This window comes from Nuphar pumila, chromosome 11, assembly GCF_984573655.1.
Source record: "Nuphar pumila chromosome 11, dmNupPumi1.hap1.1, whole genome shotgun sequence".
Classification (NCBI taxonomy): Eukaryota; Viridiplantae; Streptophyta; class Magnoliopsida; order Nymphaeales; family Nymphaeaceae; genus Nuphar; species Nuphar pumila.
The window spans coordinates 14,044,062-14,071,951 of NC_143259.1; the positions used below are offsets into that span (position 1 = coordinate 14,044,062).

The 27,890-nt window shown below is 35.2% G+C and overlaps 1 protein-coding gene and 3 non-coding genes across 4 annotated transcripts; all 4 read left to right on the plus strand.

The window, feature by feature from the left end:
• The first annotated feature begins 367 nt into the window (after positions 1-367).
• Positions 368-27,829, plus strand: SCAMP5 (SCAMP family protein). The gene is made up of 12 exons (XM_089980851.1): positions 368-494; positions 2,991-3,101; positions 3,206-3,268; positions 3,558-3,591; positions 3,698-3,820; positions 4,987-5,049; positions 5,168-5,261; positions 6,451-6,496; positions 6,587-6,654; positions 14,326-14,374; positions 17,130-17,195; positions 27,728-27,829. The coding sequence occupies exons 1-12, from the start codon at positions 438-440 to the stop codon at positions 27,761-27,763; spliced, it is 810 nt and encodes a 269-aa protein (XP_089836977.1). The 5' UTR covers positions 368-437; the 3' UTR covers positions 27,764-27,829.
• On the plus strand, positions 24,800-24,894 carry LOC149822052 (small nucleolar RNA snoR113). The gene has a single exon (XR_016426266.1). It is a non-coding gene; the product is annotated as a small nucleolar RNA snoR113 (small nucleolar RNA).
• Positions 25,002-25,096, plus strand: LOC149822053 (small nucleolar RNA snoR113). Its single transcript, XR_016426267.1, has one exon. It is a non-coding gene; the product is annotated as a small nucleolar RNA snoR113 (small nucleolar RNA).
• Positions 25,208-25,302, plus strand: LOC149822054 (small nucleolar RNA snoR113). Its single transcript, XR_016426268.1, has one exon. It is a non-coding gene; the product is annotated as a small nucleolar RNA snoR113 (small nucleolar RNA).
• Positions 27,830-27,890: the final 61 nt, after the last annotated feature.

Sequence of the window (27,890 nt, forward strand, 5' to 3'; positions counted from 1 at the left end):
ACCAGCCCTACATACTCGACTTTTGAGATGGGATGCACGAATCAGGTATGGAACTCTCGATATCCTTTAGCATTAACTTGAACGCCTTAAGCGGATTAACCTAGCCAGCTAACCGCACAAACACCGAGCGCCGCAGTCCAGTGCTACCTTATTGATAGTTCGACAGACTCGTGATACAGTGCTGGATCCAGCACCCCTTCCGGAACTTCCCGCGCGAACGGTGGCATCCAAGTTCAAAAAATTTTAAATTGAGGGTACTCTAGTAAATCTCTTCTTCTACAGTGACTTTTTTTTAACAGCGTTTTATTCCTTCAATTTTTAAAATTTTACAAACTCTCTCTCTCTCTCTCTCACACACACACACACACACACACACAGATTTTCTTGGCCTTCCGTCCTTCCCGCATACCGATTTCCGCTGGATCCGGCGAACGAATATGCCTCGTCGAGACGACCCCAACCCCTTCGACGAAGAAGGCGTCAATCCCTTCTCGGTAAACAACTCTATCGATCAATTTTTTTTTGTTATATAAACTTCTCGCTCGTTCATTCCCTTAAATGCGTCTTTACGGGTTACTTTTCCCTGCGTTTTCTGTTTCAGGCCGTTTCTTCATCTTCCCTTGCGTTAAATCTAACCTTAATGGACTATTTGTTTACTAAATACGGATAAAAAACTGTCGCTCTCTTGAAAATTCCTCTATTGATCTAAAAAATTCTTCGATTCGGTGTTCATGCCCATCAGATTCAAGTTTTAATAGGTTTTACTCGTATTGATCTTAAAACTGGCTTTGAGCGGTGTTTTTTTTCTAAGCGTCGGAGTTTAAGAGTCTTTTTCTTTTCTTTTATATGAGGCAGTACGATTTTGATTTGCTGAAGTACCGGTAAAAATGGTTGCATTAACGTTTTTTAACTACTGCGTTTCGGTTTAGTCTGGTTGCTTGGATCTATTTATGTTTGTAAACCCTTTTTTTTTGGAAAGACGTGGTAGAAAGTAGAAACGATGTTTATCTGAGCAGAGAAGTGAGCAATTATCTGTTCACCCTGGATCGACGTCCAGTGTGAGCTTCTATGTATTTCTTACTCAAAACTCGTTTCGTTTTGCTTGTTATACATGTCAATTTATTTTTTGGAATTTCGTTTTTCAGCTTATGCTAGTGAAAGTGCCCGCCCGACCTATTATGCCCATTTTACTAAGACAAAATTAATACAGAATTTCATATAAACCGCAAATGCCAAAATTGGAATCATGTAAGCAGAAAACGAAAATAAAAAAAGTTTAACATGCAAACAATTTGAAGAGAAAGGTGGTTGTGGGAGTGGATTTACATATGAATAACTCTAATAACCAATTTGTTGTTATTTAAATTAATAATTGAATGGTTGTAGGAGACGGATCCGTTACTAGAAGGCTGCGAGAGGGTGCTTGGTTGCACGACTTTTGGATATAAACTGCAAATATGTTTTGCTTGCTTAAGCAATGCGCTCTCTATCTTGGATACAATAATAGCTGGGAAAAAATAAATTTTATCTTCCATTGGTATTGTCTACTCAACATTGTTATTGTTATTTTGTTCATTTTATTTTTTATTTTGAGGAGTTTGTTTCTTAGGAGCTCCTTCCCTCATTGTCTAGTAGATTCCAAGTAAAATTAATGCTGTAAAAATTTAAGGTGCCTCAAAACTTTGTCCATGTCTAGGATGAAGTTAGTGGCTGGGTTCTTCTCTTTGAGTGCATGCCCTTGCTCTCAATGTCATTCTTTTGTATCGGAACTTAGTTGTCAAAATCTCTAGTTGGAGCCTAGGCTGAAGATCTCTAAAAGGACTAGTCAGACCCTAGGCGGGACAAAAAACATTATGAAAAGTAGAAATATTACAATAAATAGTTAAATATAGTAACAAACATATGATTGTAATTATGAATGAAGTGTGTCATTCTGTGTAACATATCATAAAATGCATAAATTTACATAATATTGAACATATATATATATATATACATATATATATATATATATATATATATATATATATATATATATATATATATATAGTATAAAGTTTCTACAAAAACAGATATAAAAACTATATGTGTATATGTGTACACAACACACACACTCTCTCTCTCTCTCTCTCACACACACACACACACATATGGAAACACCAGCATACATGTAAAGAACAACAATAAAAAGAAGGAAAAAAAGAAAACACGGTGGAAGAAGAAGAGGAGGAGGAGGAGGACTTTTAGCCTAGGCGGCGAGGGAAGTTTCTGAATGGTCTCACTGGTAGTAGAATTCTCCAATTACGGTTTATAACTTTATATACACGTGTGCTCAACAGGCTCCATTATTGCACCTTTCTTTTGGAAAACAACTGTGCCGTGCAAGCTATGCTGATTTTGTACCACGTTCGTGAGTTTGTCTCTACCTATGTGTCAGGTTAAGAATTACAAAGGACAATGGTAAATCAGATTGAATATTGGAAGGAACTTTTTGTATCCAGCTTGCCACATGCGGGCCACCTCAAAATACTAGATTGTTACAATAGGGTCCGAGGTTTCTGAGCACAAGCTAACTTTCTGCAGGTGGTCAATGGTTTGCACTATTTCGTTTTTTCTACCAATTTCTTCCACTGAAAAAAATGAGCAACATTGATAAAGGCTCAGTAGGATCAAAATCGAAATACACAGCTTCTATCTTTTTCCTTCAAAACTTAATGTCACCTAACCAGTCAATAATGATTCCTGGTTTTTGGAGGATCCTTTTTATTCTATGTTTTCATAATCCTATGACTGATTTGCTTGCAATTTTTAGTAATGGTTGTTACTTGCTGTTGTTTTCAACTTAATTACAATTGTTTTTGTTGACCAGGCTAATGTTTCAATGTTTTATTAAATGGATGATGTTATTCTTTGTTTCATTAAATGTCAGATGTTAGTTATAGGAAAATTCTATGATCGGTAGAACTGATAAACAGATTTTTATTTGTTAGAAAGCGGCTGCCCCACCATCAAGGTCACGGCTTTCCCCACTGTCACTGGAGCCTTTTGGTTTTGGTCACAACCATGAATCAACTGTTGACATACCTCTGGATACTATGCATGTCTGTGGTGCCATCCCTAAAAGCTAATTTTCACTTTTGAACAACACTTTGAGTTATTTTTAGTACCTTTCTTACTGTTTATACATGACATTGGATCCATGCAGGACCCCAAGAAGAAAGAAAAAGAACTTGCAGCATGGGAAGCAGATCTAAAAAGAAAGGAACAGGTATTGGTTGCAATGCCATCTTATTGTTTGTGCTATGACCATGAAATTTCATATTTTATTCCCAAGTGGTGCTGCTTGAGTAGAAATTATTGGAGACCTTTTCAAATTTGTTGTGATATTGTGTGTATGTTTGCAGTTTTGTTTGGTCATTTATTTGCCATAGACCTGTCACTGACTGTGCTTTCTTCTCATTTCTATGCCAAATGTGTGATTTGAATCACAATATAGTTGGTTGTTTTACTTTTCTAGTTTTCTTGGAGTTAATCATGATTCTTTTTTATTGTCATAGGAAATCAAACGAAGAGAAGAAGCTGCAGCAAGGGGTAAAATTTGAATATGCTTTTGCTTGTGCGTTTAGATTGGATACACTTTTGTTTCTTTTTAACCATAAAACAAGTAAACTAACATGCTTCCATTTTGTCACCACAGCTGGTATTGTAACGGATGAGAAAAATTGGCCGCCATTTTTCCCAATAATTCATCATGACATAGCAAATGAGATACCTGCACATGCACAGAGGGTGCAGTATGTGGCTTTTGCAAGTTGGCTAGGTGTGTTTTTTAAACTTAAACACATATCTGGAAGTTCTTATTTGTGTACATCTTATACTAAGGTAAAGCCATGTGGTGAATTTAGTAAATGGGATAGCTGGCGCATAACTGAGGGGTATCATGTTCAAACCCCCTGCTTGCCTGAAAAGACCTACTTTACTACTGCTTTCTATTTTTGCTATTTTGTCAAAGTATCCTTTAAAAATGCAATTGGTTTATTTTATGTAATACTGCATTTAGCACATGTGATAGAGAGATTGAGATACACTTCCTTCAAGTATGACATGTCGATGTCCCTTGTTTTTCTAGCATTTTATTTTTTACATTTTCATCACAGAGAAAATTGATGCCAAAAGAAAGGGAAAGGGCACATGATTGAATCACGAATGAATGATTACCAGTTTTCTTCTATGGTGCACTTTGTGAATTATGATCCATTGAATGCACTAAATTTTGCTTTACCATCATTACTAGAATTAATGACAAAATGGATGAATGTCACTCTATGTGCACGAATGTGTGTGTGTGTGTGGGTGGCTGCCTGTGTGCATGTCTGTGTCTGTGTGTGTGTGTGGGTGGGGGTGTATAATGGGGTGCTACGTGCATTTGTCTGGGTAGGGGTGTTTGGGTGTTGAGTGTGCTTGTGTCTGTGGGTAGATGTGAACTTTTGTTGCCTACGCTGTCCACACTGTAGTGAACACTATATTGGGAGATTTTAGAGATGCAAGTGAATTATCTCTGTTCACAAGAAAACTATGTTGGACTGGTGGGTGCTTTGCTGGCATTGTGCTTTCATTTTTGAGGAATCATTTTCCATTTACCGGAAATGTGTAACTTTGCATGAAAAATTTCACATGGAGCTAGGATATGCAATACTATATATTTGATTACCCCTCTCCAAACTTTTGCCTAGCAAACATCCCAGGCTGAAGGAATGATGATATCTGATATGATTTGGTCTTTGTATTAGAAAATGATTAGCATATATTGTATAGTGATTGGGAGTTTGCAGCTCCAAGATATTCTCTCGCCATGCCTATAAATCACCTGATACAGAAATAACTGTCCACTTTATGTCCATAAACAAGGGTTTTGCCACAGATTAGCCAATGTATTTTTAACTTGAGAATTGTCAGTGTGATTCTTGTCCTTTGAAATCTGTGCAGGAATTGTTATTTGTCTTGCATATAATGTTCTTGCAGTGACTGTTGCCTGGATCAAAGGAGAAGGTATGCCATTTCATTCTGTTGCCTGTCCGTTTTTTCCTGGTTGGCTCTGTTTTGAAATGACTGTGTGTTTTGGGTTACTGCATCATCATTCTTTTTCCTGGATTTTCATTATTTTCAGGAGTTAAAATCTGGTTTCTAGCGATCATCTATGCTTTGCTCGGATGCCCCCTTTCATATGTGTTGTGGTACAGGCCTTTGTATCGTGCCATGAGGTGATCTGCCTGTTTATTTATTTATACTGTCACTTCATTTAAATTTGATTCGTCTATACTTTTGTTTTATTTAAGTTTTTTTTTCTATACCTTCATTTTATTTAAATTTTTTTGATCTTCCAAGATATTTCCATGGAAAACAGTGGTTTCAATTTTTGGAAGTTGTGTCATTGTGGAAAATGCTGCTAGTGGCCATGATGGTAGGCACACTCAGGGATGCTTTCTCTACTACTGTTCTGCTTTCATTCCCAGTCATGCTCCTGTGTAGGGCTGGTAAACGAGCTGAATGAACTGAACATGGGCTGTTCGGGCTTGGCTCGTTTACAGCCATATAATGTTCGGACTCGGCTCATATGGCTCATGCGAGCCGGGCTCAGCTCGTATAGCCCAGAGCCTGAGCTGGCTCGCCTAAATATAAAATTATTTTTTTGAAAAGGGTTCACATTGAGAATGGAAACACTGACCTGTTATATGCAAGTATGCCCAACCAACCACTTGAGTTAACATGCTTTTTTGGTATTTATGGTGTAATAATTCTACATAAGCTATCTAAATGCGCATATATGAACCGAGCCGAGATGAACACCCCTTGTTTGTGCTCGACTCGGCTATGTATAACGAACGAGTTCATGTTCTGTCCGCCATCCAAATGAACCGAACATGAACGAGCCCAGCCACAAGTTTCTCGGTTTGTTTACCAGCCCTACTCCTGGGTGTTGAGATAGAATGACTGTGAGAGTTTCATTGTTGGATTGTTGCTACTCTAGGGGCATTGTTAAGCTGTGAAAAAGACACTGTGAGGGAGATGGGCCAAATAATATGGGTAGGGAGAGGACCACCCAATCTGCTCTACATGTCTTCCTGTATCACTTATGTCTACAACATTATGCCTCTAGTAGTGAATTCTTGCCTATTCCTTAATCAGAGATAGCATAGCGTATGCTGTAGATGTGCAAAGAGACTGATGGAACACTAAATAGTTTGACATTTGTTTCTTATTCTGCTTCTCTGGTTGTTTATGACCTTATTAGCTATGGGATTAATATGCAACCTGTTATGTGACTTCTTTTTGTTCAAATGAAAAAGTTAGAGCTTAAGGATACTAGTTGAATGTGTATATTTAGCTGATTAATTCCAAGATCATTGTGATACATGATTCTGACTAATCCTGGTACATCTTTTTTTTCAGGACTGATAGTGCCCTGAAGTTTGGCTGGTTTTTCTTGTTGTATCTGGTAACAATATCTTTCATGTTACCATCTATTAAACATTTTGATGTTTGAAGAAGGATAATTGTCTGTGATGGTAACATTGTAAACATGCAGGTGCACATAAGTTTTTGTATATTAGCTGCTATTGCTCCTCCAATTGCGTTCCATGGGAAGTCTTTGACGTAAGTTTCTGGAAATAATATTTTCCATTATGATTTTTGCATATATATCTATATATACATACATGCATAAAATTGCTTAAGTAATGTGCATGCCTATGCAGTCCACCTGAATTTTGTTTTGTTCTCCGGAGGTGATGTTATGTATTTACTATTCATATCTTCAAAAGATTCATTAGTTCAATAATGATGCTAGAGTCCTAGACCGAAATGAGTCTTCCATGTGACTAAAACTTCTTTAGAGACAAAAGTAGGGGAAAATCAAATTTCAAAATTACTTATCAACCCCTTTTTATGGTTACAACAAGTCATGTTTGAACATCCAGGACTGCCCTTGTTTTGGTGAAAATTTGTGAAAATTCCTTTGGTTTAAGGGTAGTGATATAAAGTGTGTGGAAGGCTTCTCTCACCCATTCTCTTCAATATGGGACTAATCCCATACATGAATAAACAACATAATACTCACCCAAAAACTGCATACTCTCTTTTTTTCTCTCCAATCCAAATTAATATCTTTTCTCTCTTTCAAAATATATATTTATTTATATTTTTTCAATTTGCTGAGATTTTCCTGATTTTTTTCGGAGAATTTTTTTTTTGAAAATATCCCGAGATATTCCCTTGCTGAGAATATCCCAAGAACGAGATTTGTGACTGTGGGTTTAAGTCAACCCATTTTTTTTTAAATATTGTTTCATAAGCCTGACTACTGTCTGGCAGTTCCAAAGTCTTGCTTCAGCCATTGGTTAGGAATGTTAAAAAAGTGTATATAGTATATACATATAAATATAATTATATATAATATAATTTATATATAATTTATATATATATATATATATATATATTTCTTTATTTATTTTTTGTTTTATGATTGTCTAGTTCATATTGAACTAGACTCAAACTAGTCAAAGATTTGACTAGTTTGAATAGCCGTTGGAGCTAGTCCAACGACTACAAATAGAGCCTTTGGACTAGCTCCAGTGACTCTCTTGTAGCCTTCTAAATGCTCATCTTTCTGTCTCTCACTATATATAAATAGGGGTAACTCCTCTCTCTTTGTATTAATGCTTCTTAAGCATTTTATGTGAATGGAATAAAGTTTATTATTTCTCTTTTGAGTTCTTTGCTATGTCACAGGGATTCGGCTAGCAGGGTACCGCACCCGCGTCGACGCGACTCGACGCGGGTGCGGCCAACCCGATCCTGGGTGCGTTGACCGCACCCAGGATCATTAAGGTCCATTCTTTTTTTTGGATTTTTTTTTTAAAAATTTGCCCAAATGGGCTTCGAATTTTTTTTAAAAAAAAATTATGCTGACAGTCTGTCAGCTGCTGACAACAGCTGTTCTGTCAGCTGCTGACAGCTGCAGTAGCTGACAGCTGCAAAATTTGAAAAAAACCCCTCCTATTCCCCCGACCCCTTATATATATATTACATTTTTGCCCCTGCCGCACCCCCGCACCCGCGCCTGCACCCGCACCCATGTGACATAGGTTCTTTGGTATGTGCCCTTTTGTGGGTAATGATTAAAGTGTCTTTGATAGACACTCGTTGTAAGCATTTGTGCTTTCGCGGAAGATCCTCATTTCTTTACATGGTATCAGAGCTTGGAAGCTTCTAGATCTTGGAAAGTTGCCACCTCATTTTCTATGCCATTCTAACAAGAAGTTGATTTGTATCCTTGTTCGTGATTCAAGCATTTTTTTGCATACATAGTTGAAGAAAGAAGTGATTCAAAGGATCATTGACTGCTCAAAGATCATGATTGTGCTCTTGCTCCTTTTTCTCATATTTTTCTCTTGTTTTCTTTTTCTTCTCATCTTCTTTCTCTTCTTTACTCTTGTAAGAATTGACGACAATCATAAAGTCACCGTCATACCCGTAAAACTAAATGATACTAATTATGTGATGTGAGCTTCAATTATGAAGTACCATATTTGGGGGAAGGGGTTGCGGGAGTAAGTAGATTGTTCCGATTTAGAACCTAAACTAAGTCTCACAAAGATTAAAAATGAGAAAAAACTACCTTTCGCGAAAGCAGAGAAAACTAAGGTATTAGAAACAATGGAGGATGGGGCACGACAAGATCATGTCTTGGCTAATTAATAGCGTAGATATCAAGAAATTCTCATGTCAATAAGGTTTGGGAATATCTTAGAAATATGTATTCCTTGAAAGACATTGCACTTGTGTGCAATTTACAAGAGAAGGTGCAAACTATGATCCAAAGGGACAAAAGTATTAGAAAATATTATAATGAGTTGTCCGAACTTTATGAAGAGTTAACTCTTCTTGAGCCAAAGTGACATTATCTCGAAGATATTGAGTTTTACCTAAAACAATTCGATATGAAACATTTTTACCAATTTGTAAATGGTTTGAGGTTGAAATTTGAAGCAACTAAATCGACCCTTCTACATAGAAGAAAACTTCTCTCTATTGTTGTCACTATTGAAGAATTAACTATAGAGGAAAATGGGTTAAAAAAATACTCCAAATGAAGAAGAGAATTTCGTTCTAGTCGTATCTAGACCGGGGAACTATATGCACACTTATAGGCTGCCTCATTTTGGTAGACAAGGCAATGATTATGACAAAAGTAAAGTCATTTGTCACCATTATCATGAATCGGAACATTATAGGCCTCAATGTCCTAAATTAAAGAGCAGAGAGAAAAAGGAAGTTGCATCAGTCGGTTCATCACAAGAATCAAAAGACCAAGTCAATCAAGATAGCACCCGTATCTATGATACACCTAATGAAAATTCTTAAACTCTTTTCAAAAGAGCATCTTTCTTAACTTAATCCTCAACTGGAGCAACTGTTTCATCTTTCTCCGATCTCGGTAACTTTCCTTGGCTTCGTGACTCTAGTGCTTCCTTTCATCTTACCCCAAATAACAATAGTTTGTCCTAATGTTATAATAATAACTCAAGTGTGTCAAATGTTTTCACAATCGATAGTACATCTTTTGAAATAAAAAGAATAGGAAAATTTTAAAATTTTCAAAACTCCAAAAAATTCTTTATTCCAAAAGTTAAATATATTCCTAAATTAAATCTAAATCTTTTATAAATATTTGATTATGGGTGTAACATCTCCTTCTCTTCTCATGGTTGGTGGGTACATGATCGCTAGTCAGAAAAGCTAACCTGGGAGCGCTATAGAGAATGACTCTATTATATGGATTTTTTCTAATTACCCAAGAATTATTTTTTGTTATAAATTGGATTTGGATCTATGGCACAAAAGACTTGGCCATCCTTGTATATCTAAAATCCAATACTTTTGAAGTTTAGGAAATTTTGTAATTATGGAAATTTTGCTTGTAAAGATTGTATTCTTGGTAAAATGAAGAGATTATCATTTCATGATAAAACTTTTGTTTCATCTAGATCACTTGAGTTAATACATTTGGATGTTTGGGGTTCCACACCAATCATATTAAAAAAGGTGGATACACATGTTTTGTAATTTTTGTTGATGATTTTTCTTGGCTTACTTGGATCTACTTCCTTAAACATAAATCAGAGTTTTTTTTTGTATTTTTAAACATTTCACAAAATGGCTAAAAATAAATTTCAAAATGATATTTTCATTTTTCGCACCGACTCAGGGGAATAATTTTTGTCAAAAGAATTTAAAGATTATCTCAATTTACATGGCATCACACATTAAAGATCTTGTCCTCACACAACACAACAAAATGGTTTGGTTGAAGGAAAACAATGACACATTATGGAAAATACTAGGACCTTATTTAGAGCAAATCAAATACCAAAGGAGTTTTGGGCTGAAGCAGCCCTAACTGCTACCTATCTCATTAACTGAATCTCATATTCTTCTTTGAAAAATATAACTTTAATTGAAAAACTTGTTATATTATCTCCTAATTACTTTAGGTTAAGAGTTTTTGGATGCAAATGTTTTGTCTTCACTAACAAGAGTGATAAACTCTCTTCCCGTGCCATTTCTTATGCTTTCTTAGGCTATGCATATAACAAAAAAGGCTAAAGGTGTTTTGATATTAAAAATGAAAAATTGTATGTATAAAAAAATGCATCCTTCTTAGAAAAAGAAAGTTTTTATGAGTTTGAAAAGGCTAAAGACGTAACCAAATATTCCTTTTTGATAGATTTGACTTCGACATCTGATGGATGTGACTATGAATGTGACCTTGACGATGCTCAATATATTATAGATACAGAACATAATGTAATTAATAAAGAGCAAACCCATAGGGATACCAATTGTTTACGATACTCAAGACGTAGCGAATCCAATCTTTCATGTGTATTGAAAAAATATTCAGAAGTACAAACAAGGTCTTCTAGAGTCTCTCAATCTCCCGATAAATTTGCGTCCTATAAATCCTTTTCACCCACATACAAAGCATTTATTGTATTGATACACTCATATATAGAACCTTCATCCTACACTAAAGCCAAAGAACATATAGGATGGGTAGAAACCATGTGGGCATCATTAGAAGCTTTAGAAAAAGCTACCACTTGGACTATTCAAGATATTCCATAAGGAAGAAAACATATAGGTGGGTTTATAAGATTAAAGCCAAGAGTAATAGAATTCTTTAAATATATAAAGCCAGGTTAGTGGTCAAGGAGTATTCTCAAGAGTATGACATAAATTACGAAAAAACTTTTGCTCCAGTTGTTAGGATGACCACAATTAGATCTTAATAGCCTGAGCCTCTATTAGAAAATGGCCTATATTTCAAATAGATGTTAAAATTGCTTTTCTCAATGAAAAACAAGTTGAAGAAGTATATATGGAAGTACCACTTGGTATAAGTATTTCTAAGGGTAAGACTCTACGTTTAGAAAAAGCTCTTTATGGTCTTAAACAACCACCAAAAGCCTGGTATGATAGGTTTAATCATGTTATGCTCGATATTGGATTCAGAACGTGCCTGATTGACACTGCTTTGTTTGTTAAGATTTCTGATTCAAGGATTATTATTCTTTTTCTTTATGTGGATGACATGATCATCACCCAAAGAGACAAACAGGGAGATAAAAACATTAAAAGCTTCTTAAAATTCATTTTGAAATGACTTATTTAGGTTTATTGAAATATTTTTTAGGAATTGAAGTTGCTTATTCCCTTCGAGGTTATTTATTATCTCAATCTAAGTTTGCTTTAGATATTGTTTCTAGATTCAGAATCATAGATGATAAGAAAGCAGATACTCCATAAGTTGTCAACACCAAAATGAAAATCGATGATGAAGAACCTCTTGAAGATCCCACTCCTTATAGACATCTTATTGTAACACTTTTCTATCTCTTCGTTACTAGACCTGATATAGCACACATTGTACACACTAGTTAATTTTAACACGCTCTCACTTCTATTCACGTGAGAACAATTTTGCGTATTATTAAATATAAGTCTTTCCTTTGACGAAGCCTGTTCTTGTTTGCTTGATCTTTATTATATTTAATTGCTTATTTTGATGTTGATTGGGGAGGTGATCTCAATAACAGACACTCAACTACTGTTTTTTTTGTGTTTTCTTAGCTGAATCCTTCATTTTGTGTCGGTGCAAGAAGCATACGATGATCTCTATTTCGTCAACCTAAGTTGAATAGCGAGCCATAACCACCACAATGATGGAGTTAGTTTGGGTCAGAATACTGCTGGCTCATATGAGAGTTGAAGTGACAAAAGCTTCACACATTTGCTGTGACAACAAGGGTGTGATATACATGTTAATATATATATATATATATGTATATGTATATATATATAATTCTTGTAATACCCGTTAGGGGTAAAACAATCTTTTCTCAGTTTCACTCATATTCTTTTTGGATATGCTTTATTCAATTTTGTATTTCTTTATTTTTACTTGTTTGTTTTTAACCTTTTGTCTTTTAGGCATTGAGGGGCACACCATATAGACTGTTTGGGGGGGGCTCCAACGTCTATATGGGGGAGGCCCTCCTTGGGTCCTGATGAGTGTATAAATAAGGGGTTACCCCCTTTGTAAATCTATCCTTTTGTAAGGCTCTCTCGCTACAACAACAAACAACAACTACGCCTTCATCCCAAAACCTATGGGGTCAGCGATATGAACCAAAAAAGAAATTCATTTTGGGTCTTCCACATGAATCATTTTCCTCCAATCATTTCTATCCAACGCCATGTCCTCGGTGAGGTTCAAAGCATTCATATCCTTTCCTATCATCTCCATCCAAGTCTTCCTAGGCCTACCCCGACCTCTTTTAACTAATATATTTTCCCATAAGGCTCTCTCGCTAATTCAATAAAATCTTTCTTTATTATTATGCCTTTGTGCATTTGTACTCTTTTGTGAATGTTCATTTTGTGACTTTGTGCAATACTTCCTATTGAGAATCTAGTTTCTTTGTGCACCTAGCCTTTTTGAAGATATTTTTATAATACATTGTCAACAACCGCGAAGTTCATGAATGCGCCAAACATATTGAAATTGATTGTCACTACATCAAAGAGAAGTATCTACATGAAACCATTGATCTGCCTTATGTTACATCAGAATATCAATGAGTGGATTTTTTCACCAAACCTCTCGCTGCTCTTAAATTTCATTTACTCTTAAACAATTTTTTGCTCATTGTACCGTAAGCTCGAGGGTGAGTGTTTAAAAAGTGTATATAAATATAATTTATATATATATTTTTTATTTTAATTTTTTAGGATTGTCTAGTTCATATAGAACTAGACTCAAACTAGTCAAAGATTTGACTAGTTTGAATAGCCGTTGGACTAGCTTCAATGACTCTCATGGAGCCTTCTAAAGTCTCCTCTTTCTCTCTCTCTCTCAATGTATATAAATAAGGGCAACTCCCCTCTCTTTGTATTAGTGCTTCTTAAGCATTTTATGTGAATGAAATAAAGTTTATTATTTTTCTTTTGAGTTCTCTCATTTGTGCCCTTTTGTGGGTTATAATTAATGTGTCTTTGATAGACACTAGTAGCAAGCATTTGTGCTTATTGGAATATCCTCCATTTCTTTACAGGGAGAAGATCCTAGACAAAAACAATTGTTTACCACTGTACCAAAGTTCAAATTATTCTCTCTGTTATAGTCATGTTGTGGACTTCCCTTTTTCCCTTGAAGAGTAGTAAGATAGCCTTTTAGAAATTAACTCGCAGATTAACAGTCATGCAAATCTCTGCATATGCATGATGTTTACTTGCATTTATGATTTATGAAAAATCTTTTAGTTTCTAGGCATTGAATGGAGTATCCTTTATATTTATGAACATGGCAACTTGTGGTTATGATTTTTTTGACCGTTTGACATAGACTTTATAGAAATACTATCTAGTATCAAAATGTATTTATATGAAACTACTTATTTTGTAAAATCACTTTACTGAGCATGTGAGATTGGAAGCTTTGACTTTTTTTTCGTGTATCTGAGCACATGGAGACACATCAATTTACCAAATAGGTGAACTTATTTCATTGTTGGCTTTTCACCATACACTACATTTCTTTTTATGTTTTCCTTCAGTGGATCTCACTTATTTAAATTTTGCATTAGTTATATTACTTATTTTACTGTTCAATATTCATTTTTATTTTGTAGTAAATATTTGATTATGGTAAAGTCTGAGGATTTATGATTTTCTGGTAATACCTATTTTCTTTTTTGTATTCAGGGGAATTCTGGCAGCGAGTGATCTATTCTCGTCCAGTGTAATCGTGGGGGTAAATCTTAAGCCTTTTCTTTTTTGACCACTTCTTATTGACATGTTCTCTAGAATCTGATTGACAATGCTCAACTCTATCATGATTGCTAGCATCTTCGCATGGAAAACATGCATTTGTTTCCAACTTTACTGTCCATTCCTATCCCAACTCATTCTTCCGGAGATTCCCGTTTTGCATAGTTGTAGTATGTTACCTGGACGTTTCCTTGTATGTGCTCTTTCTTGTGGAGTGGTGCATCAACTCATTCGGCCTGTCACATGGACACTTCACTTAGCATGCGTATCTTGTGTCTACATGGCTGTTAAAGTATATGTATTTTGTACAGTTTATATATATACTAGTTAGTATGTACCATACTATTTAACTAGTATATGTATTATATATAATATTAAGTATGGTTGTCTATATCGACCCGTATCGTACTATACATCATAATACGTATCATTACTTTTTGATATAACGATACGATACACACTCGTATCTCGATACGAGTGTGTATCCTACCTGTATCGGGTGTGTATCGACCTGTATCGTACAATACACCCCGTATCGTACGGGTCTGCTACACTTGTAAAGGCCAAAAAGGATCTTTTTGTTTTGGGTTTAAATGCCCTCTTAAGGGCCGACTTTTACACGAGTAGAGGTATCTCTGGCACACTTGTAAAGATCAAAAAGGGGACTTTTTGTTTTGGTGTAAAATCCCTCTTAAGCTCCGACTTTTACACAAGTACAAGAGGTATCTCTTGGTTGAAGCATCATTTAGCCGAGACAGATCATAATGTGCTAGCATCCACGTCAAACCAATTGCCGAATGCCATAAAATGACAATGCCAACAATTACTTGATAATTTGGGAGGAAAAAGACAAGAGAGTTGATTGAGGCAGAAATGGGGTATGTTTTTTTTTTTGGAAATTTTGGATTTTTTTATTAAAAATTTATGCTACGTTTACTATACGATACACTACTTACAACCTTGATATTAAGTATATAATCATTTTATAATTTTATTTTTTTATTTTTTTATTTTCTGTACTATATAGCTGTTGCACTAGCTGCTGGGAGTGCTTACCGGTTGGTCAAACTAGCTGTTGTGTTAGCCCTTGGGCACTCCCAACATCTAGAACTGGCTGTTTGTTTGTGTATAAATAGGGGATGAATCCCCATTGTAACTCACTCACTTTGTGAGCTTTCTAGTGAATGAAACATTATTATTTTTATGTTGTTGCTCTTCTTATTGTGCCTTAGTGCCTTGTATTGCCCATTGTGTCTGTTTGTACTGCTTATTTTGGCTTTTGTATTGCCCTTTATGGCATGCGATCTTGACTTATAGCCTCTTGTACTTGTGTTTTTTTATTTCTTGTCATTTCATTTCAATGGCACACCGAGATACTTCATGGACATAGTCAAACCAGTGCAGGACATCGGGAACATGGTGTCATTAACTTTATCTATTTCGCTTTATTCTCTTGATCACTTATTTTGTATTCACTTCTGTTCTTTTTCTTTTAAAATTTGTCATGAATCACATTACCTTTCAATTTCACTTAAGTTTTATTATTTGATGTTTTTAATTATAGTGATTTAAAATTGTTGTTCAAAAGTTTGCACTTGAAATGATATTTATGTTTTATTGCTTTTGGTTAAGAATTTTAGATATATATTATAGGCCACCATCATCGTTCTCAGCAAATTCTCACCCAGGGTTTTTCTAAAGGTTTTTTTAAAGTGTATTTTCTCAAAAAAAAAAAAATCCTGGAAAAAGCTGAGAAGTTTTAAAGATTGAAAATTAAAAATATGAATAACAAAAGGGATAAGAAAATAATAGGTTTTGTATTAATTTTCCTTTAGAAAATAAAAAAGAAAGGATTTTGAAAAGTTTTTAAAATACAAAAGTAACTAAAAATAGAACAGTAGGCTTAAAATATATAAAATAAAATTTGTTATATATTGAAAAAATATCATGATGATATTGTATTCTGGTTATGTTGTGAAAATGTTATGATATTTTGCTTATAATTTCAGCTTACTATGAAGTGCTACACACATATTAGGAGTTGCAATTTTAAGGTTGTGTGTACAGCTGTGTCATTTTTTCTTAACTTTTGAGAATTGGCTTGTTGTTTGAGGCATATTTGTATCTTATCCTGTTTTTGCATTCATATCAATGTGGCATAGCATTCATCTAGTTATTTGTCATGTCTTCATGGGGTTCCTCAACCTGCTCTGTGATCTGCTTTGGTCTGCTTCTAACCCCCTTTGGGGGGGGGGGGGGGCAGAGGCTATCTTGGAACTAAGCTTATCATGGGTTTAGATTTTTGATGTTTTTCTATTTATTTTGTGATGGCATTGTAATATTGAGTGAGATCACTTGCCTCGTCTAAAAGAAAGGTTGTCTGCTTGTCTAGTGTTATGTTTCCCGAAACTCCAACACCCCCACCTCCTCCATACATACAAGTTTGTATTTAATTTATAATTATATTTTCAGTATATAATATATATTTTAGATATAGCATATATATTTAATCTCTCTCTCTCTCTCTATATATATATTGCCTTGTCGTACCCTCTGTACTTGTACCCACACCCGTACCCAGGTGACAGTGTGGAAGTGTAGAATTTTCATTTTCCTCCCAGAGGGCCCAGTCTTGCGGATATGATTTTTTTCATATGTTATTTGCATTTTCATAATTGTGTGAAAGAGTCCAATGATGTGTCCTTTACATTTTCTAATGTCATCTTATTTTCTTGCAGATCTTCTACTTGGTTGGGTTTGGTTTATTTTGTTTAGAAGCTCTTCTTAGCTTATGGGTTCTGCAGGTTAATACTGAAACCTTGATATTCCTCATGTCTGTTGAGTTGCTTTGATTTCATATCTATCATTCTATCTCACAAGGGTTTTGGCTTGTGAATGTATATTAGTGTATATTCCCTTTGAGGCTCCTTTTTGCAAATTTTCACGAGTGTTCTTGCAAATGCTGAATCTTTTTCATGCTGGAACAAAAAATGCTCGAAGATATGATTCATTCTAACTCGTCGGCATAATAAATATGATAAGACTTCCTATCAGTAAATGTAATTTATGTGGAATACAGTAGAAGAAATCAGGCATAACTACTAGTGATTTTGTCGTAATCAAAATTAATATGTAGAACCATGGTTGAAAAATCCGGTGGGTTGACCCAGTGACTCATCCAAGTCAACCCTTGGGCAATCTAGTTGGTTGACCCAGTCCACACATATCTACTTTCATATTTTAAGACTTTGAGTTTCTTGTTAACGTTTATTAAGATACAGTATTCTTATCATTTTAATTGCTAATATTTACTATTTTAGGTTTTTGATATTGGTCTCCTTGAAAAGCTTGATTGCCTTGTTAATACCACAATTTCACAAGTTCTCATGCCATAAATACTTTTCCCATTGTATACAAATTTGTATTTATACCATATATTTGTTCTACATTAATATATAGAATATTACTGGGTTGACCCATCTGAGTCCTGAGTCATGATTTTCTAGGTTTTTAAACAATGCTTAGAACCTCTTCATAGAAAAACTTAACTTCTGGGTATAATTGTGAGCTGCCATGTGAATTGTTGTTTCTTGAAAAGCTGTGTGCTATTTTGGGCCATGGTTGAGACTTGAGAAGGCAGTGGCGAATTGTTATTTTCAAATTTCTTGATACCTTTTGCATTCTTTCGAGACTAAAATGAAACAAGAAATGCACAATCACAATGCCAACAAAGGGCTACACAAGTGCACGATCACAATATGGCCTCTAATGGACCAAATACAATCTCACAAAGAGAATAAATCACAACTCATATGCTAAAAAGCATGTGTACACTGCTGTTTACAATTGGCTCTATTTATAGAGCAACACACACAACAAAAAGGGGTGAAAAAGGGAGGCAGTCCAACTGCTGTTGACTGCCTCCAACGGCCAAAAATATGACCGTTGGAAGCAGTCCAACGACTAGTTGAACTGCTTCCCAACTGTCAACACAAGTTAAAAAATAAAAACAAAAAACAAAAACAAAAACAAAAACAAAAACAAAAACAAAAACAAAAACAAAAAAACTAAAAAGTAAATCAAGGGTATAATACAACCCTTATTAGACTGTATGTACACAAAGACCAAAATACCCCTGATATACATATATCTCTACTATATACATATAGCAATTATATATATATATATATAGAAACAAAAAAACTAAAAAGTAAATAAAGGGTATAATATAACTCCCATTGGACTGTATATACACAAAGACCAAAATACCCCTGATATACATATATCTATACTATATACGTATAGAAGTTATATATATATATTTTAACACTCCCCCTCAAACTTATAGTGAGATCACTGAGAGTTTGTTAAAAAGAAACAAAAATCGAGGTAGAGGAAGAGTTTTGGTGAAGTTCGCAATCTGAAACTCGGACTGAACATATGGTAAAGTAATCGTCCCCTTCAATTATTCTTCTCGAACATAGTCGCAATCCATCTCAATATGTTTCGTTTTTTCATGAAATGTATCATTGTTGGCTATATATATGACACTTTTGTTGTCGTAGCATAACTTTGAAGATTTCGAAATATCAACTCCTATGCCTGAGAGTAAAGATTTCATCCAAACAACCTCAGTTGTTGTTGTAGCTATTGCTCTATATTTAGTTTTCGTGGAGGATAAAGACACTTTTTGTTGTTTTTTGTATCTCGAAGAAATGAGAGAATCACTTAAATCCACACAAAAACCTGTGGTTGAGTGTTGATTATTGGGATTTCCTCCACGGTCAAAATCAGTATAAGTAATAAGATTTAAAGATGATGAAGAGGATAAAAATAACCCTTTATGTATAGTCTTCTTGATGTATCGAACTATTCTTAATACAACACTCATATGAACAAACATGTGCACATTTTGAAACTGGCTTGCAGTATGAATTGCATGCCCAATATCTGGTCTAGTAATAAATAAGTACATTAGTGACCCGATAAGTTGCTCATAAGGAGACAGATCATCTAGTAAAACTTCATTTTCGACTCTCATTTTAACATTTATTACTTCAGGAGTGTCGACATATTGTGTCTGTGATTTTCGATCGTGCAACAATATCGACTGCAAACATTATTTGAGACAAAATGTATCTTATTGGTGAGTGTGCTACTTCAATACCTTGAAAATATTTCAAAAAACTATGGTCATTCGTATCAAAAGATTTTTTAAGCATAATTTTAATTTTTCCTATTTCCCTCTTATCATTCCCGATGATGATCATATCGGCATACAAGAGCAAAATGATAAGTGACGTACCTGTGGATCTTATAAAAAGTGCATTGTTAAAACATGATTTAAATCCAAAATTTGTCATAGTTCCACTAAACCGATCATACCATGCTTTAGGGGCTTGTTTATGCTCATATAAAGCTTTTCGAAGACGAAGAGCCATTTCATTTGCAATAGTCTAACAAGAGGTTGGATCCATATAAACTTCTTTATTCAAATTTCCATTTAAGAAAGCATTCTTGACATCCAACTGATATATACACCATTTTCTAATGGTTGTTACTGCAACTAAAGTCCTAATGGTGGTCATGCGGGCAACTGGGGCAAAGGTTTTCTCATATTTTATATTGTATTCCCGAGAGTACCATTTTGCAAGTAATATTGCTCTATACCTTTCTAAAGATCCATCACTATTTATTTTGACCTTAAATACAAATCTACATCCTATCGTCTTCTCTCTCTGAAGAAGGTGTTGAACTTTCCAAGTATGCACCTTACGTAGAGCATCTAATTCTATTTTCATAGCTTCTACCATTTCTTTTATATCTTTGGCTTCTCTATAGTTGGATGGTTCATGATATGAGTGGATTGCTAGAAGACATGCCCTATAATTTGGTGAAAAGGATTTATAGGAGACAAACCTATTTGGCGGTCTAGGTATTCGTTCAGATCTTCTAATACTAGATTCTTCTATATTTGTTGGTTGACTATACTTTTCAAAAGCACATGGATGTTCTCTATTTTCCCTTCTAGTGTATTGTATATTGTTATGAGTTGGTTCTCTTTCTTCACATGGTTCATTATTGGTCTCAACATTATCATTATCTTCGTCATCATTTTCAATGATTGATTTGGGCAATACATCAAACAAGAAGGCACACTCGGATTCTTTCTTAGTTTTCTCAAGATGAAATCTCTCTTCTTTTTCATTTCTAGATACACAAAGTTTATCAATTTTAAAATTATAAGATAAGTAGCTTTTTTGATTTTCAGCATACCCAAGAAAAACACATTCAATAGCTTTAGGAGAGAGTTTGTTGTGTTTTTCAAGAAGTACAAAACACTTACATCCAAAAACTCTTATTCTTTTTAAATCGGGTGAAATTTTAAAGAGTTTTTCAATTGAAGATTTGTTTTTTAAAATTTGAGAAGACATTCTATTTATTAAATAAGCTGCGGTGAGGGCGACTTCAGTCCAAAACTTCTTTGCAACTTCTTTTGAAATAAGCAAAGTTCTAATAATTTCAACAATATGACGATGTTTTCTTTTGAAAAATTCATTTTGTTGAGCAGTCCTTCGACAAGATTTTTGATGTAGAATACCATGAGTTTTTAAATATGATCGAAAATCATTTGAAATGAACTTTCCCCCAAAAGGTTTTAATATTTGTGTGTTGAATTGATTTTTTATAAGATTATGAAAATTTTTGAAACACGAAAAAACTTCGGATTTGAGTATAAGGAAGTATATCCAAGTGTACTTACTAAAGTCATCTATAAATATAATATAGTATGAATAACCACCTTTTGGCCTAACGGGAGCGGGACCCTATACATACAAATGCACTAATTTAAAATTTTCATTAGTTAAGGAAGTTCTAGATCCGAAAGGTATCATTTGCATTTTTTCAAGTATACAATCTTCACATAATAATTTCTTTTCCTTACAGATTTTTTTCAAAAAACCAAAAAAGAAATAGCTTGAATACACTTGGATGCTGTCATCTGTGCGGGTACGGGTGCAGAGTAATTTCAAAAATTTTGAACACGGGGACACGACTGTATATATATGTTAAAATATATGTAATTCATATATATATATATATATATATATATATATATATATATATATATAATACCCGATAGGGGTATTTCTGTCATTTCACAAGTACCCGATAGGGGTACTTGTTTTTCTTTGTTTATTTTTCTCTTTATTTTTTGTAAAATATATTTTTTATTTTTTTGTTTTTTGCTCACTCAAAAGGGGCCCCACCATGTAGTCGATGGGGCCTCCAACGGTCACATTAGTGACCGTTGGGGGCTCCCAACGACTACATGGGGAGCCCCCTAGGTGGCTCTCCTTTTAAGGCCTCTTGGCCCTCTCCCTCTCATTCTCTTGTGTATAAATAGGGGTGCTCCCCTCTTGTATTTTTTCACTCTTGAGAGCTCTCTCTCTTTCAATAAGAGGCATTTATATTTTTATGTTGTGTTGTCTCTTGTGGGTTTGGGTATTAGCCCCTCTTTGTTTGTTCATTAGTAGATGTTGTAAGTGCTTAGTGCACTCTTTGCTTTTCCGCATATTTCATTACAATATATATATATATATATATATATATATATATATATATATATATATATATATATATATATATATATGTATATATAACAATAATAAGACCCGGTTAGATATATATATTTCTTAAAAAATATATAAAAAGATTGTTTTTTTAGTTATTATATGTCTTTTGCCCTAAAAAATGGACAAAAATAGACTCGATCAAAGTTGACCGAGTCCAAAATGTGGACTGACTCGGCCCCAGTGCGTTGACCGAGTCCGACACTTGGTTGACTGTGTCCGCCCCGTGTCCAAAGCTGCACCCGTGTCGACGCGGGTGCGCCGACCTTATAGTCGAGTCCGTGTGACTTAGCTTGGATGTTTTAGTCTTTTATGTCAATGATCCAAGTTACTTTTTTGGATATAGTTACAAAAGGATTCTTTAAGTATACATAAAGAGGTTCATGTAATATAGGTCTCTTATTGCCTTGCCCAATCAGCTTCCCTGACTGGAGATCCTACACTCAACAAGCTTTATATGAGAAGTCTACTTTACACCCATAATCGAAAATTTGAGAAACCCAAAAAAGATTAAATCAAGTTTTGCAATAACCCTAATATTTGAAACAAAGATTTCCTATACTTGATACACATGAAACATATAATTTAGTGCAATCAGATAGTAGTGACTCATTATGAGTCATATGAAATGGCGCTCCCGAAAAAAAAGGAGAGATGTCGACACTGGATGTAGAGGGTGTGACTTTTAGAATTTGAAAAATGACCTCCACAATTAAAGTTAATCCCTTTCTTTGACTCTTGAGACTCTTCACTTACTTACCGTGGCCACCTTTTTGAGATTGGGACAATTCAGTCTTATGTGTCCCAGTTTTTTACAATAGTGACAAATAATCTTTCCTCCTCTATATCTTTCTTAGTAACTTTCTCTATTATGTCTTTTTTCATTATATTTTTTCTTAAAGTGGAGAGGTTTTATAGGTTTTTACAAAACTTTCAGGTCTTGATATGACAATCACCTCATCATTAGACTTGTGCATTCCAAGTCTAGTTTCTTCTTGACATATTTGGGCAAGAACATCACTTATGTAAGGAGCAGAGAACCAAACTTGCTCAAATTTCGGTGGAAGACCATGTAAGAAAGGGAAAGGATTTTCTCTTTCAACTTGTTTTCTCATTTCAATAGTCGGACCTTTCCATTTTGGTTCCAGCATAGCCAACTCATCCCAAATAGGAGATAAGAGATCATAATAATCTCTTACACTCTTATCTCCTTGTTTGGTAGTACGTACCTTGTCTTGTAGATAATATAGTCTTGCCATATCTTTTTTGATGAATGTACTCCTTAAGAAGATCCATTCATCACAAGCCTTTTTGAACTTGATGATGTTAGTTACTATCTTGAACTCCATGATATTTATAAACCATGAGAGTTTTTGTACATCATTTTCCTCCCAATCCTCTATTTTTTCTTGTTATTTTTATAAGGCCTTCTCCTTTTTTTCTTCGGAGAGAACTTTGACTTCATCTCCTTCTCTTGTCGTTAGATTTAGTTGATGTTCATTAGTGGTTCTACTAACAAAACCCCAAAGCTTTTCCCCCTTGATATGTTTTTCCATTGCGGTGGGCCACATCAAGTAGTTGTTTTCGTTGAGCTTGTAGGAGATGACAGGGGCAGATTCTCTTTCACCCATGTTGAAGAATAAAACTTGTGGTTAGAGAACAAAGTTTGAAAAAGACCACGTGCACAATCACAATGCCAACAAAGGGCAAGGGCTACACAAGCATGATCACAACATGGCTTCTAATGGGCCAAAAACAATCTCACAAGAAGACTAGAAATAAGAGCCTTTTTATATTCACAACTCATATGCTAAAAAGCATGTGTTAACTCTTTACAATTGGCTCTATTTATAGAGCAACACACACAGGGGTGAAAAAGTCATTGGAATACCTCCAACGGTTAGAAATATGACGACTAGTTGGACTGCTCCCCAACAGTCGACTAAAGTTAAAAAAAAAAAACAAAACAAAAAAAAACTAAAAAGTAAATATAGGGTATGATACAGCCTCTATTGGACTGCATATACACAAAGACCAAAATACACTATATATATTAGCAGAGACTAGAGGGTATTTTAGGAGGGAAAGGATATAAAGTTATGATTCTTGTTACAAAATTTTCAACGGACAAAATATCCTTGTATAACTGTAGAGAACTTATACGGGCCTTCTAGGATGTTAGCATTCTTTGAATCTCTTTTTCTGAAATCCATTATGGTAGACTTTTGATAGGCATCTGCAATATTTATGCATCTACAGAGTTAAGGTCCCAGCTCTAGACGTGAAATTGCATAGTGAAAATCTTGCAGTACTCAGACTAAATAGAAAATTTTTTTATGGCATGCAACCAAACATAGGGATTGATCTTGTTTTCTATAGGTAGTGATCCTATCTTCACCTTTTCTATGAGTAGTGATCCTATCTTCTTCACCTGTTTTGTTTGAAAGAGTCTAAATTAGAATCTCCTACCGCATGGTTTGGCAAATCAACTGATCAGCATCTTTAGAAAGAAATGGTTAAGATGTCAGTCTTTCAGAGGAAATTTTAGAAATTTTGCCTAGTTGAGATTCAAAAAGTAAGATGTAGTTTTGTTCTATTGAGATGATGAGAGTAACACTGTGGTACCGCGTGGTTGACACCCAAAACTCAGTTTAAAATTGGGTTTTAAGCAATAGGTGGTATTAATTTGCAAATTGCAGATAGTTTTGTTTTTTGCTTTTACAGTTTTTTTTCACAACTTCGCTCTTTTGTTGGGAAGCCTGCTTTGTTCTCACTGGCAAGGATGACACAAAGGCCGGACTTACAGCTGCTCTGGCTCCAAAGCTGTTGGTAGTAGAATGATGTAACCTATTGTAAGGTACTGAGCCAGTTGAGACATAAGTGAGTTGTCAAATTACGATAGTTTTTCTAGTTCTTGGTTCCCATTTGTATGATGCCAAAACTTAATTGAAAAAAATAAGCCTGCTTTGTTCTCACTGGCAAGGATGACACAAAGGCCGGACTTACAGCTGCTCTGGCTCCAAAGCTGTTGGTAGTAGAATGATGTAACCTATTGTAAGGTACTGAGCCAGTTGAGACATAAGTGAGTTGTCAAATTATGATAGTTTTTCTAGTTCTTGGTTCCCATTTGGGCGATGCCAAAACTTGGTTAATTGAAAAAAATAAGCCTGCTTTGTTCTCACTGGCAAGGATGACACAAAGGCCGGACTTACAGCTGCTCTGGCTCCAAAGCTGTTGGTAGTAGAATGATGTAGCCTATTGTAAGGTACTGAGCCAGTTGAGACATAAGTGAGTTGTCAAATTATGATAGTTTTTCTAGTTCTCGGTCCCCATTTGGACGATGCCAAAACTTGGTTAATAAAAAAAAAATAGGGACCTCCCAGGTTTTCAACCCAGTTTATTTGGTGGAGGGCTCCCCAAGCCCCACCAGCATCAATACCCACCTGATCCGATTCTGGCCATTTCTGGCTGACCACCGGTCGGATAGTGGCTGAACTGGTACCGCTTGGCTAGGGTGGTACCATCTGGCCACTGATCGGAAATGCCTGGAATGTGTTACTTTTTTTTTATTGAAATTCATGGTTATTTCCAGCCAGCCACTGGTCAGAAAATGTCATAAGGATTTTTTTTGTTTCTATTTTTGGTTGTTCAGCCATTTTCTGGACACCCAACGACCGGAAAATGGCCCATAAGATGTCACCCACATTGGGCCACACCACCCCGGTCTTTTTCTGTTCGTGGTTTGCTGGAAAATGGCCACTCTTATATTTTGAGCGACACCTCAGCCATTTTTCGGCCAGTGGATAGCCGGAAAATGACCACTTATTTTTTTTGACATTCCAACCATTTTTCAGTCAGCCACCAGTCAGAAAATGACCACCCTATTTTTTTTCTTCAAAATATTAATGGCCAAAAACCTAGATTGGTCACCCAAATATCTTTAAAACCTGGTTTTTGGCAGACCAAGTTTGAGGCAAAACCTGATTTTCTCATAACCAGGTTTTGCCCCGGTCAACGGGGCCTAAAAGGGTCAATGGATCTAGGCAACCTAAAAGGGTCAATGGACCTAGTCCATAGATTGTTCTTTTGTGCTGATGGTTGATTAACCTTTGAGAGATAGGAATGCATTCGAACTTACATTATTGTATGGTTAACGTTCCAAATATCTAGGATCCAGGATTTTTCTTGAGGTGCATTGTTTACTATAATATAGTTTGTAGCTGCAGCATTGTATCCCCCAGTTTGCTCTTATCCACATGTTGGCGGCTGAAGCAATTCTAGTAGTTGTTAGCTGTATGGTTGACTTTCCAGACTTGGCATCAGACGTTTCAGTTTATACCAAAGACTGACCTAAAGATAGTTTATCTGCTGTCACACTGACACTCCATTTTTCCCTCCTTACCCGTGTCAACACGAGTGTCCCTGTGTCAACACACATCAACACCTGGACATGCCATTTTACCCTCCGTACATACAAGTTTGTATTCAATTTATAATTTATAATTCTATTTTCAGTTTGTAACTTTATATTTTCAGTATATAGTATATATTAGATATAGCATATATCTTTATATTCTAGAATCACTAGAATATGAGAACTGAAATATGAGAACCAAAATATGAGAACTGAAAATATGGGCATTTCCAACACTTTTTTTTGCAAATCCAACTATGTGGATGTGCTTGGCATGTGAATTTGCTAGGAATCAACCGTTGTATAATGTATTTTCCATGAAAAAATATGATTCTTGAATGCTTGAATATTTATGAAGAATATGAGCCATTGATTTTAAAGCCTTAAAAAAATCTCATTTATGCATCAAAATCAGATGATTCAAGAGCATGTTATAAAACTATGTACATCACAGCTGTAGGGTTAGATTCAAGGGAAAAGAATAAGAAAATCATGAAGATTGCAGTTCACACATTAGTTCTCATATTCTAGTGACTATCTATATATATATAGCCGTGTCCCCATACAATTTTGTACCCTCACCTGTACCTGCACCCGTAATCAGGTGACATAGTTTATCTGTCAACAGTTACCCTCTGCCTCTGACATCACCCTTGCCCATTTCTATGCTCATGATTCCCATAATTTTCATGAAAATGGGTTGGCAATTTTGCAAACATCACACTCTATTGTGAGAATTATCATAGTTGTAACAGCTGAAATGTCCTTGATTGGTTAAGTCGTCACACCCGAAGTTCAACATGCAAAAGGAGGAAAATGCCTTGTATGCATGGCTAGTCATGCCTAGACAGCTCTTCGCAGCTATCTTGCAAAAATAGATGGTCATCCATTAGATATCTCAGCTATCTTGCAAAAATAAATGGTCATCCATTAGAAATCATATGAGATAATGAACGCAAACAGGTTATTGATAGAGAGTGATGAAAGCACCTACTCTGTAAGGATGCTGTGGATGGTTTGTGTAGTACGTGCACTCTGATAACTATATGAATTGGGGTTGGACTCTTGTAGATGAGGGTGATCAAATAGTGGCCTATGTCTAATTGTGTATGATTCCATCTTTCAAGCTATCTGTACCGCTATCATACCCTGGTGGCTTGCATGGGGGAAAAAGAATATGTAGTTCATGTTTCAACATATATTCCAACTTGCTATTTGGTCTGATGGATTTCTGTATGTATCTTTCGTTCAGTTTTTCTTGACATCTATAAATGTTTGTGCTGTGCAGCAAATTTACATGTATTTCAGAGGAGTCAAGAAATGAAGAGGATATGTTAAGCTTATAATTAGAGTGAGAGGATATCATTCTTCGAGTGTTTTCCTACCCAGTTGGATATTTCTCTGTATATAGTTGCTTTTACACCACTAGATGGATCTCAACGGTGGTCTAT